The following is a 10,882-nucleotide window of genomic DNA, read 5'->3' on the forward strand; positions in this document are numbered from 1 at the left end:
CATCCGTGGTAAAGGAGTCAAGTGAAAAACATATGGTTTTTTTAAAACACTGAAAAAGATTTAGCAGTGGTTTTACTGGGTAAAATGCAATTAATCAATTACCGAATGAATTCGAAGTTGCGCGCAATGTAAGGCAGGCAGCGAAAGGTCCAAATGTCAGAAGTCACGGAAAACATCAATACAACACGGGTGCACCATTTAAGCAAGTGACCATGGATGTTGCGGGTTCGTTTGCAACTAGTGACTCCGACAACAAATATGTAGTCATTGTTATGGGTTAAACCAGGAAGCCAAGTTTTTGCTGAGATTTTTGTGCAGAACCGAGTGACTCAGATTGGAGTACCTATTGAGCTACATTCAGACTAAAAGAGAAACTTCGAGTCTGCAGTATTTGAAGAGATGTGTTGCTTGCTTAGGATGAAGAAAACACGTACAATACCTTAAAAGGTGAAGGATCGATTTGACGAAGGTTACTTGGTACTTTATAATCCGCAAAGAGAGAGGCTTCTCCAAAACTGCAAGCACTCTAGGAAGGTTCGTATAAGGTGAGCAATGAGAAACTGTATAGGAAAGCCAAAGTAGTTCATAAGGGGAGATTGACTCCATTTTAATTACAGAACATAGATGACACAGATAACATATGTAGATAATAAAATACAAAGCTCTTTCATATTACGTGACAGCGCCCAGGAGCTCGTTTCAATACTTAAGCATTGCCACACCCTAGGCTACAAATGGCAGGCTACCAAAAGGTACCAAAAATAACTGACGAAACAGTTCGCTTTTGAGTTAATGGAAAAATATCGCGATTTAAATATTTATAAATACATACACATTTATTTTAAAATAAATTGAATTGAAGCATAATAATTTAAATTAATTGCCAAAGCATCTTAAAACTCCTCGTCTTCTACTTTTAATTCACCTTGTGTACGAGTGTGATTTTTTAAAAGCTATAGGAAAGTTTTTCAAAAAAACACAAGTAAAATTCAAAAAAATGCATGCAATTTTTATTTAAATCGATAGTACAGTCCATATAATTTAATGTTTGAAGATTATTTCATGCAAATGTTAACCATGACTGCGCTTCAAGTGGTCCATCCGCTTAGTCCAATTTTAGCATACTCTTTCCAATGTTTCGGCCGGTATGTCACATATAAATGCTTTAATGTTGTCTTCCAATGCGTTAATTGAAGCAGGCTTGTCTGAATAGACATGAGGTTTAACATAGCCCCACAAAAAATAATCTAAAGGCGTTATATCGCACCGTCTTGCTGAAACCACATGTCATGCAAGTAAAGCTCTTGCACTTTGGGCAAAAAAAAGTTGGATATCATTTCACGGTAGCGCTCACCATTCACAGTTACGTTACGATTTGCAGCATCTTTGAAGAAGTACGGTCCAATGATATATCTAGCCCATAAACCGCACCAAACAGTGACCCTTTCTGGATACATTGGTAGCTCTTACAATTCTTCTGGCTGATCTTCTCTCGCTGAACACAATTTTTAGATAAAAAAGTGGATCATCGGCCAACTTTCCAAGAGCCCGGTAAGTCGTTTGGCTTCAATTCTTGCACTAGCTGTATTTTGAAAGGCTTCACAACTAAATCTTTTCGCAAAATGTTCCACGTTGTTGAGTAACACAGGCCCAATTGTTGCGAACGGCGACGAATCGATAATTGCAGCAGTGATATTTTATTCAGTTCGCACTCTACGTAAACGTATTGGTGGTTTGATGTCCAATAATGTTAATTTGGTTCTAAATTTAGTCACAATAGCTCGAATAGCCGCTTTAGTGGGTCGGTTAAACTTACCATAAAATGGAAGAAGTGCGCGATAAACTTTCTTAACAGAACACACATTTTAATAATAAAATTCAATAATAGAATTCAATGACTTGCAAGCGTTGTTCATTTGTAAGACGATTCATGGTTAAATTATAGAACAAACTGAAGATGTCTGACAGAGAAACAAAACACGAAACGTGCGTCAGCTGTTTAAAAAGTTAATAGCTAAAAAATCACCCGTTATATGAATACATTTTGTATACATGAAATTTTATTGAAAAGTGTTATTTATATATGTAAATTTGTAAAAATTTTATGCTTGAAAAGCGTAGGTAAGGGATTAAAATTTGATATATTTTACAAACATATTGCTGTTAATTCAGTTATAAAAAATTAAAGTATCTGCTCTAATTTATTCTAATAATTTTTTTTCTTTGCAATCCACTTTTTATATTATATTAAAATTGCAATATTTTATGTAATATATTTATTTGTATTTATGTTTATGTTGTTCATTAATATATTATTATTATATTACTTTTGTTTGTATTTCAATTTTGAATAATTTCATTTAAATATCAATTTTGAACTTTTTGTTCATTAATGTATTTTATACTGACAAATTCGGTTAATACTGTGCGTTTTTGAAAGTGAGTTTTTGTTTAGTTACATATAGCTCTTGCGTGTAATTCAAATATAGCTGCAAAATGGTGCGCGAACGCTTCTGAAAACAATGCGCACATTATGCCCATTTCTTTTCTTCAAATACTTAAATTTAATTTAAAACAATCTCACAATTTGCTAACTACGCAGCATGCGGACAAAGTATTCAAGTTGGATGTGTGAATACAGTAGATTCTGTTTTTATGCGGTAGATACGTGCCGCAAGAAACAGCATAAAAAAAACAGCATAAAAAAAGCTACCAGTTCTATAGTAAAACAATAGATACGTTTCAAAAGTGCTAAGAACCGCATAAATCTGAAATAATGTAATAAAATCGCATAAAAAAAGGGCACTAGTCCCATATTAAAACTATAGATACGTTCCATATACCGCATGAATCTGAAATAATTAAATAAAATCGCATAAACTAAATATTGTATTTTTGAAAATTATATCTTTATTTAAGAAACGTCAGAATCGAAAACTAAGTTTACGTCAGAAATAGAATCAGACAATACCCACATGTTGCGCATTCGTTTAGGATTTGGCGTAAAATCACTTTCGTCACTTGAGGAAATAAATGTACACGTCTGATCTAGATGGTGATGCAGGCGGTTCCATACTTGTAGGGTTAGCATTTCTGATGTAATCTGTGATGAGTTTTTGCTTAGCTGGTTTAGAATCTTGTTTATATGTACAATTCCCGATAGGTCGACATGCATTTTTTAATTAAAAAAAACCGCACTATTTCAAAACCGCATAAAAAAAGCCGCATAAAAACACAACCTACTGTATAAAAAGTAGAAAAGTGATTTAAGCCTCTTCTATTCAACACTTCTTTCCTGGATTAACTTAACGAAAAATTTGCATGCGAAAGCAACAACAAAGTTATCGAGTTAAGCTCGACGCTAGCGAAAATGGTTGTATCCATGATGGAAAGAATAATGAGATGGCTCCTATCCCGGTACCGTTACTTTGCTCTCAGCAAATTTGACAATGAGTTACGTGATTTTAGCTCCAGTTTGGCCAGATTACCATTTTCGTAACTTGATTTAGCATTTTTTTTATTATTTAGTCTCGGAGTTTTAGTTCTGCCTTCATGACATTTTTCTAACCTGTTCTAATTAAAATGTAATGTTTATAATTTTGTAAATATACATTTTTTTAATTAGTTCAATAATTCACTCAGTTTTATTTAGCTTTACTACTCGTATTCTTAAAGCTAAATACACACCAGGCAACCGTTGCAGCAACACGGCCATGTTGAAGCAACCGTTGCCTCGTGTGTAGCTGTGTTGCCAATTGATTTTCGTGTTGCTGCAACCGTTGCCTGAAATATCAAATAAATTTGATTTTTGGGATAGGTTGCTGCAACCGTTGCTTCGTGTGTATCATTGTTTACTGCTTTTACTCGTTTAGTTCGTTGAAAACAAGCGAAGAAGAAAGTTCGTGCGGAGTAAAGGGAAAAATGGCAATTGAAAATAATGAAAATTATGTTAATTTTATTAACGAATATAAAAATTTGAGAGAGCTGTAGGATATAAGTAGTGAAAAATATAAAAATAAAAATTTTAGAAAAAAAGCATACGAACAATTAAAAAATGAATACAATACAATTAATAAAAATGCTACCTTTCCTGCACCACAGTTTAACACAATACTGAGATTGAAGCAACGGTCGCAACGTGTTTCTTAAACAAAGGCAACACGTTGCTTCAACGGTTGCCTCGTGTATATCTAGCTTAACACACCGCGATGGCGATTACTGTTGGTGTTCTTCTCCTTTCAGCAGTGGAATTTCTCTCTCGCTACTGCAGTGTTTCCTAGCTTTGGATATAAAAACGCACTAAAATGCCCATTTCAAGAAAATAAAATACCATATTTTTATGAATTACTTATAGAACTTTGTAAGCAACAAATTGTCTTTAAAATTGCGTTTTTTTAAATAAATGTGCTAGGTTATATACAATTTAATTTGTGAGTTTTTTTTAAGAGAACGACTTTTTTGGTTCTGTAACAAGATAAGGTACTCTTTTTCTAAAAATGTGGTTATGGTTTCTTCAATATATACTGGTATTTTTTTTATTTTTACTATAAATACACCTCTTGATGCCCTCTGTCCCACTAAGGATTGAGGAACGGAAAAAACGATTACACCTCTATGGTTTTAATTCGCATTCAGTAAAATCAAACGCTTTTTAAAGCGTGTAAAAAGGTTTTCAATAAAATTTAATATTCTAACATAACAAAAAATTAAATTTTCCCTTTCAAAATATCAAATTTTATAAGAACCAACAAATGTTCATTAACACTAAAATCTTCTCAGAGTCACATTTTTTAACTTTCTTTTGTTTAATAATACAGTTTTTTTAACTTACAGTTTCGGTAGCTTTATGTGGCTATACTTTTTTTAACATCTGGTCGCATTGTCCGCGATTGCAGTTGTTCTTGGTGCTCTTTTGCTTTCAGCAGTCAAATCTCTCTCCCGCTACTGCAGTGTTTCCTAGCTTTGGATATAAAAACGCACTAAACTGCCCATTTAAAGAAAATAAAATACCAAATTTTTATTGAATTACTTAAAGAACTTTATATGCGTGACAAGTTGCGCTTTTTTAAATAAATGTGTTATGGTTATGTACAATTTAATTTATGAACTTGTTTTGTTAAAATAAACGATTTTTTTGCTATATTTGAGGCTATGCAACTAGATAAGGTACCCTTTTTGTAAAAATGTCATTATGGTTTCTTTAGTATTTTCTGGTATTCTTTTGCTTATTTTTACTATGAATACACCTCTTAATGCCCTATATCCCACTAAGGCTTGATGATCGGAAGAAACGATTACACATTTATAATTTTCATTAGAACTAAAATCTTCTCAAAGTGGCATGTTTTAACCTTCTTTTGATTAATAATACAGTTTTTTTTTAACTTACAGTTTCCGTAGCTTTAAATTAAAAAAAAGAAACAAACACCAAACTTAAAACTGTTCGCATTTTGGGTATAAAAAACATTAAATTTATTGCGAAGAGCAAATGGTTGGCAGCACTGCACAAGTCGGCAAACGTGACGTCACGCACTCTTTCATGGGCGCAATCTTGTTTCTATCATTCTTGCTAGAGAATATTGTTACTCTTCGCTGTACTTCACTTGTACTTCATGTAAGTAGATTAACCGTCAGTCATAGCAGTAACTCGGCTGAGATAATACAGAATGTTACAACAACAGCAACACGTTTCGACTATTATATTTATATAACATACATATGTGTATATAAATATACCTGTTCATGTTTTTCCCACATTTGTTGGCCATTTTGACGTTTTCTTTTTAATTCTCTCATTTACCTGGAACACAGGAAAATGACGTTTAGCTTTCATTCCATACTAGGCAATCTTGTATGTTATAATTCGTTTGATTGTACTGAAGTAGAGTAGCAACTCTGTTAATCAGGAAAAATCAGCTGACTAATAACACTGTTTCTGGTCGTGAGCATCCGCAATGTTTTATTTATCGAAAATTTAAGAACTGCTAAAAGATTTAACCAATCAAGAGTGATACATCGTGGCTAATATTTCATCGCAGTTCAAAATCAAACAGCAAATATAGAAACTTAAAATTTATTTCCAAGAATATACTTGATTAAAATCCCAAACGCAATGGGAGGCGGAGATTTGGTAAGAAAAGTTAAATTTAAGTTTGATAAATTAAATTTTAGTAAACACACGGACTACATTCAATTTTAGAACTTGAAGAAGTCGTGGCATCCGCACACTATGAAAAACCAAGAAAAGGTCTGGAAAGCGGAGCAAGCCAAATCACAAGAAGACAAGAAACTTAAAGACTTGCGAAGAGAGATGGAAGAAGAAAAAACTCGGGAAGAACTTAAACAGATTGGTCGAAATTCTGGCATACTTCCGCAAGAAGACAAAAAGTTGGAATGGATGTATAAAAGTATACTATTGACTAAAATTAATCTATGCAACTGTACTTACAATCACAAATTAATTATTTCAGACAGTACGGAGTTAATAAATCGTGAAGAATATCTTCTTGGTAGAACCATTGACAAATCATTTGAGGCACTGCAAGCTGAGGAACAACGGAAGGATCAAAACTTGGTTGGTGTGAAACAATCTATAAATCATGTTGAACATGAGTGCATACCTTTCTCTATACGAGCTTATCGTAATATGGAATCAACGGAACAGGTTGATTTGCAGCGTAAAGTTATGGAGGATCCTTTAATGCTAATTAAACAACGTGAAATGGAGTCGAGAAAAAAAATTTTGGAGAATCCAGTAAAATTAAAGGAACTACATCGTATTCTCAAGACTGATGAGATGCTTAAAAAGTGTAAAAAATCCAAAAAGTCGAGGAAATCAAAGAAAAAACATAAAAAGCGATCTAAATCATCACCAGAAAGCACATCTAATTCCTACTCAGACAGTGCTACTGCAGTAGATTTAGATAAGGAGTTGGCAAAAAAATATAAAAAATTGAATAAGGAAGAAGACTTTTCTGTATTAAGCCTCTCAAAGTTAATGGATGCTAAATTTGAGACTATCACGAAAGAGTTGGATAAAGCGGCAAAAAGTAGGAGCAGAAAAGACCGTCGAGATCGCTCGTTCAGCAACGATCGTGACGGCAGCAATTATAGAACAAAACAGTCGAGACATCGCATAAGAAGGGAAAGTGAAACTTATTTTAATAGAAATGGAAACCCACAAAAATCCAGACACTCGCGTTCCAGATCACCGAAAAACTGCAATGCAAGTGCAACACGATCACCCGCAGAGCCGCGAAAACGTCAGTTTTCCAGTTCACCTTCAATGGAGAAAGAAAAGGAGAAATTTTCAGAAAATAAATGGAATTGCTCGAATGATCAGGAAGGAAGGTCGAGAGTTCAAGAGTACAAAAAGCAACAAAGGTATCAAAATCATATAAGCTCTCGTTCCAAATCACCCCAAGAGCGCAATCGTGGACGTTATTCACGTTCCAGTCGCTCAATAAATAAAGACAGTGGTAGTAGAAAGAGAAAACACTCAAGTGATCACGAAAGGAGGCCAAGAGTTACAGATTTCAAGAATTATGAAAGAAGGCAAAAACATAAAATCTCTCGGTCGAAATCACCTCAAATTCACAAAGGCCAACATCGCTCAGCAACGCGGTCGCCTAAAGATCCAAGAAGAAGGCAACGTTCGAGGTCCCCAAGCAAATATTCACGTTCACCACAGCGGCGGCAAAGGTCCAGAGATCGTAATGAAACTATCAGGCGACATGCCAAGACTGTTGAAAGTAAAAGCACAAGCTCTAAAAAAAAAATAAGCGATGCGGAAAAGGAGGCACGATTGCGCGAAATGATGGAAAACGCCAGTTGGCGGGAGGAAGACCGCGTGAAATCAGTTCAAAAGCATCGCGAATCAAATGCCAGAGAAGAAGAAAAGTACAAATCGCAAGAATTCGATAAAGAATTTATCAACAAAGAAGTAAAAAAGGCGATTGCAATTCAATCCTCAGTTGGATCACGAATACGTTCAAACTTGAACAATATACAACGCACTTCTGCTGCCATGAACTCAAACTTTACGAAAAAGTAAACATTTACTTTATGTTCTGGAAATTTTCTTAATTATGGGTACAAATCTGCAGATACAAAATTTACAGAATTCCTTCCAGACACTCCCATTATATTGTATTTATTTTTTCTAAGTTAAAAAAGATATTAAATTGTGCAAGTTTATAGGTATTTTTATTCAACATCTAAATGATTACTTGATTTTGATATTATATTTTGAACAAATAACTGAATCCTATTCAGTAAGCAGTTTCTTAATGTTTTTTGTAATAGTAATGCATAATTTTTCTATATTTCTACTATGCGAAAGTTTCGTAACGTACAGTTGATTGTGTTTTACCAACTTAACATTGCATTTCTTAAGCATTGCTTAAAGCAGCTACACCTGGCAGTGTCTTGCCCTCAAGTAACTCTAACGAAGCACCACCTCCGGTTGAAACATGCGATACCTTGGATTCTGTACCCCATTTGGCACAGCATGATGCTGTATCACCACCTCCAATGATAGAAACAGTGCCACTTTCAGTTGCTGAGACCACAGCGTCCATGACGGCTTTTGTACCGTGAGAAAAATTGGGGAATTCAAAAACGCCAGATGGACTAAAACGATATAAAAACTAAATTACAATGTACGTACATACATACAGCACACGAACTTACCCGTTCCAAACGATGATTTTTGCACGGCATATAGGTTCTTTGAACAACTCCCTAGTTTTTGGTCCGATGTCCAGACCCATGTAGCCATCAGGGATACCTTCTTCAACAGTTGCTTCGCAAGTTTTTGCGTCTTCTGCGAATTTATCTCCGCATACAAAATCTACTGGTAAATGTAGTTGGACATTATTTTTCTTAGCTTTCGCGACCAAATCATTGACGATTTTTGAGCCTTCTTCATCAAAAAGCGACGATCCGATCTTCATATTATTGAGTACTTTCAAGAAAGTGAAGGCCATACCACCACCAATCACCATCTCATGAACTTTGTCTAACAAATTTGAAATCAATTGAATCTTGTCGGCTACTTTAGCGCCACCCAAAATAGCTAAGAATGGTCGTGGAGGGTTATCTAGAGCCTGTGCGAAGTACTTCAGTTCTTTATTCAACAATAGCCCAGCCGCACGTTTTTCGAAACCTTCGCCCATCATAGAGCTGTGAGCACGATGGGCAGTGCCAAATGCATCATTTACATAAACGTCTCCAAGCTTGGCCAGGCTCTCACGGAATTCTTTAACTTTTGCAGGATCAGCTTTCGCTTTTGCTCCACTTGCATCAAGACCTTTTCCCTCCTCTTCAATGTAAAATCTCAAATTTTCCAACAAAATTACAGTGCCAACTGCTGGATCTTTACATTCTTTTTCCACTTCAGGTCCAACACAGTCGGGCAAAAATTTCACATCTTTACCCAGAAGTCGCTTTAACTCATCAGCAACGGGGGCCAAAGTATATTTTAGATTTTTTTGTCCATCTGGGCGACCTAGATGGGACATGAGTACCTGCAAAAACATTTATTATAACGCAACTATCTTTTTTTGTTGGAAGAATTTGGGTAAAAAATAAATTCATTCACTTACAACAGACTTGGCTTTTGCGTCCAGGGCATGTTTTATACTATCCAAAGCGGCCACAATACGCTGATTACTTGTAATCTTGCCCTCTTTGATCGGGACATTGAAGTCCACTCTGAAAATTGGATTTATGCAATTCCACTTAGTTTGTTGTAACAAACACACTTACCTCATCAACACTCGTTTGCCATTTAGATCTAAACTTTCAATGCTCAATTTGTTGAAAGCCATGGTACTTCCTTTACTTTTTACGTTGCTATCACAAGATGATAATCTTTGCCCGAATTTTTTTATTCCAACAGACGGTCGGACCGGAAAATATGTCTGTATTCGAGGAAGGTACTTGGTGGTTATCGAAATGGCAAAATTTTTTAGTAGCCGATTCAATGTCATTACAAGGGCAGACCGCGAATTAAAGCAGAGCTGTTATTTTTACCAATACCTTTCGAAACTTTCAACAAGCACGTTAAAATTTTTGTTTTTATTTGATATTTAAGTGATAGCGTACTATAAAATACAATTACATAAAATGTAATGGAACAAGTAAAGAATATGCCCGGCATCGTTAGAAAACAAACCAAAAATGAGGTTCGATAAAACTTTGAAATGTAATTAAAGTAAAATATTGATGTGAAGCCTTTCCCACTTTAAGCAGTATTTATATAAAAAAGAAATTATGTTCCCTACTTTGGAGAGGATTGAGTGTTTTGATATTAACATTTTTAAAATACCTAAAGTTGACTTTAGACCTTCGACATCTCATCGATTTTTAATTTCCGCCTATAAATTTAAGTACCGTTGAAATCAGCATAAATACCAATGTAATAATACAATTTAATACTTTTTCAACAGAAACTAAATTTGAAATAAAAAACAGTAGGTTTTTAATAATTTTTTATAGTAGAGAGCAAAACTGATAATATTAATTTATTTGGGAAATTAATTTAACAGCTTACAACAAATTTAAATCTTAATCATACTGCCAATATCATGTCTCTGCAACTTAATGGACCTAAAAATTTAAAATACAAAAATATATAATCACTTAAGATATACACCATAGATTCTTCATGAGGTTTGCACCTCGCGCTCATGGTCTTTTGTGCTCTGTACTGATCACAGTACTTCATCCAGACCCAATTCCCTTATTAAACTCAGGGTAGAGCTGGGTGGATGGAGCGTATGTGCCTTTTTTCTGGCTGCAGTTGGCTAAGAGGTTTCAACTTTCTTCGCACTATAGCCCTGCATTCTAGGAGAATGTGCATTGGAGTCTCCTGGGTTGG

General features: G+C 34.8%; 2 protein-coding genes across 2 annotated transcripts; one reads left to right on the forward strand and one right to left on the reverse strand.

The window, feature by feature from the left end:
• Nucleotides 1–5,872: 5,872 nt before the first annotated feature.
• Nucleotides 5,873–8,213, forward strand: LOC128863172 (pre-mRNA-splicing factor CWC25 homolog). The gene is made up of 3 exons (XM_054102171.1): nucleotides 5,873–6,130; nucleotides 6,200–6,407; nucleotides 6,471–8,213. The coding sequence occupies exons 1-3, from the start codon at nucleotides 6,113–6,115 to the stop codon at nucleotides 8,051–8,053; spliced, it is 1,809 nt and encodes a 602-aa protein (XP_053958146.1). The 5' UTR covers nucleotides 5,873–6,112; the 3' UTR covers nucleotides 8,054–8,213.
• Nucleotides 8,179–10,005, reverse strand: LOC128863173 (phosphoglycerate kinase). Its single transcript, XM_054102172.1, has 4 exons — nucleotides 9,769–10,005; nucleotides 9,606–9,714; nucleotides 8,692–9,527; nucleotides 8,179–8,631 (listed from the first exon to the last, which is right to left on the reverse strand). Exons 1-4 carry the CDS (start codon nucleotides 9,990–9,992, stop codon nucleotides 8,391–8,393), a joined length of 1,410 nt encoding a protein of 469 aa, XP_053958147.1. The 5' UTR covers nucleotides 9,993–10,005; the 3' UTR covers nucleotides 8,179–8,390.
• Nucleotides 10,006–10,882: the final 877 nt, after the last annotated feature.

This window comes from Anastrepha ludens, chromosome 5 (assembly GCF_028408465.1).
Source record: "Anastrepha ludens isolate Willacy chromosome 5, idAnaLude1.1, whole genome shotgun sequence".
Lineage (NCBI taxonomy): Eukaryota > Metazoa > Arthropoda > Insecta > Diptera > Tephritidae > Anastrepha > Anastrepha ludens.

Bases quoted from the DNA above. Each gene is read 5' to 3' on its own strand.
- LOC128863172 (XM_054102171.1), top strand. The intron at 6,408-6,470 runs GTATACTATTGA...TAATTATTTCAG, and splicing joins GTTGGAATGGATGTATAAAA to ACAGTACGGAGTTAATAAAT.
- LOC128863173 (XM_054102172.1), bottom strand. From the start codon at position 9,992: ATGACATTGAATCGGCTACTAAAAAATTTTGCCATTTCGATAACCACC. The intron at 9,715-9,768 runs GTAAGTGTGTTT...TCCAATTTTCAG, and splicing joins GGCAAACGAGTGTTGATGAG to AGTGGACTTCAATGTCCCGA. The intron at 8,632-8,691 runs GTAAGTTCGTGT...ATATCGTTTTAG, and splicing joins AAAATCATCGTTTGGAACGG to TCCATCTGGCGTTTTTGAAT.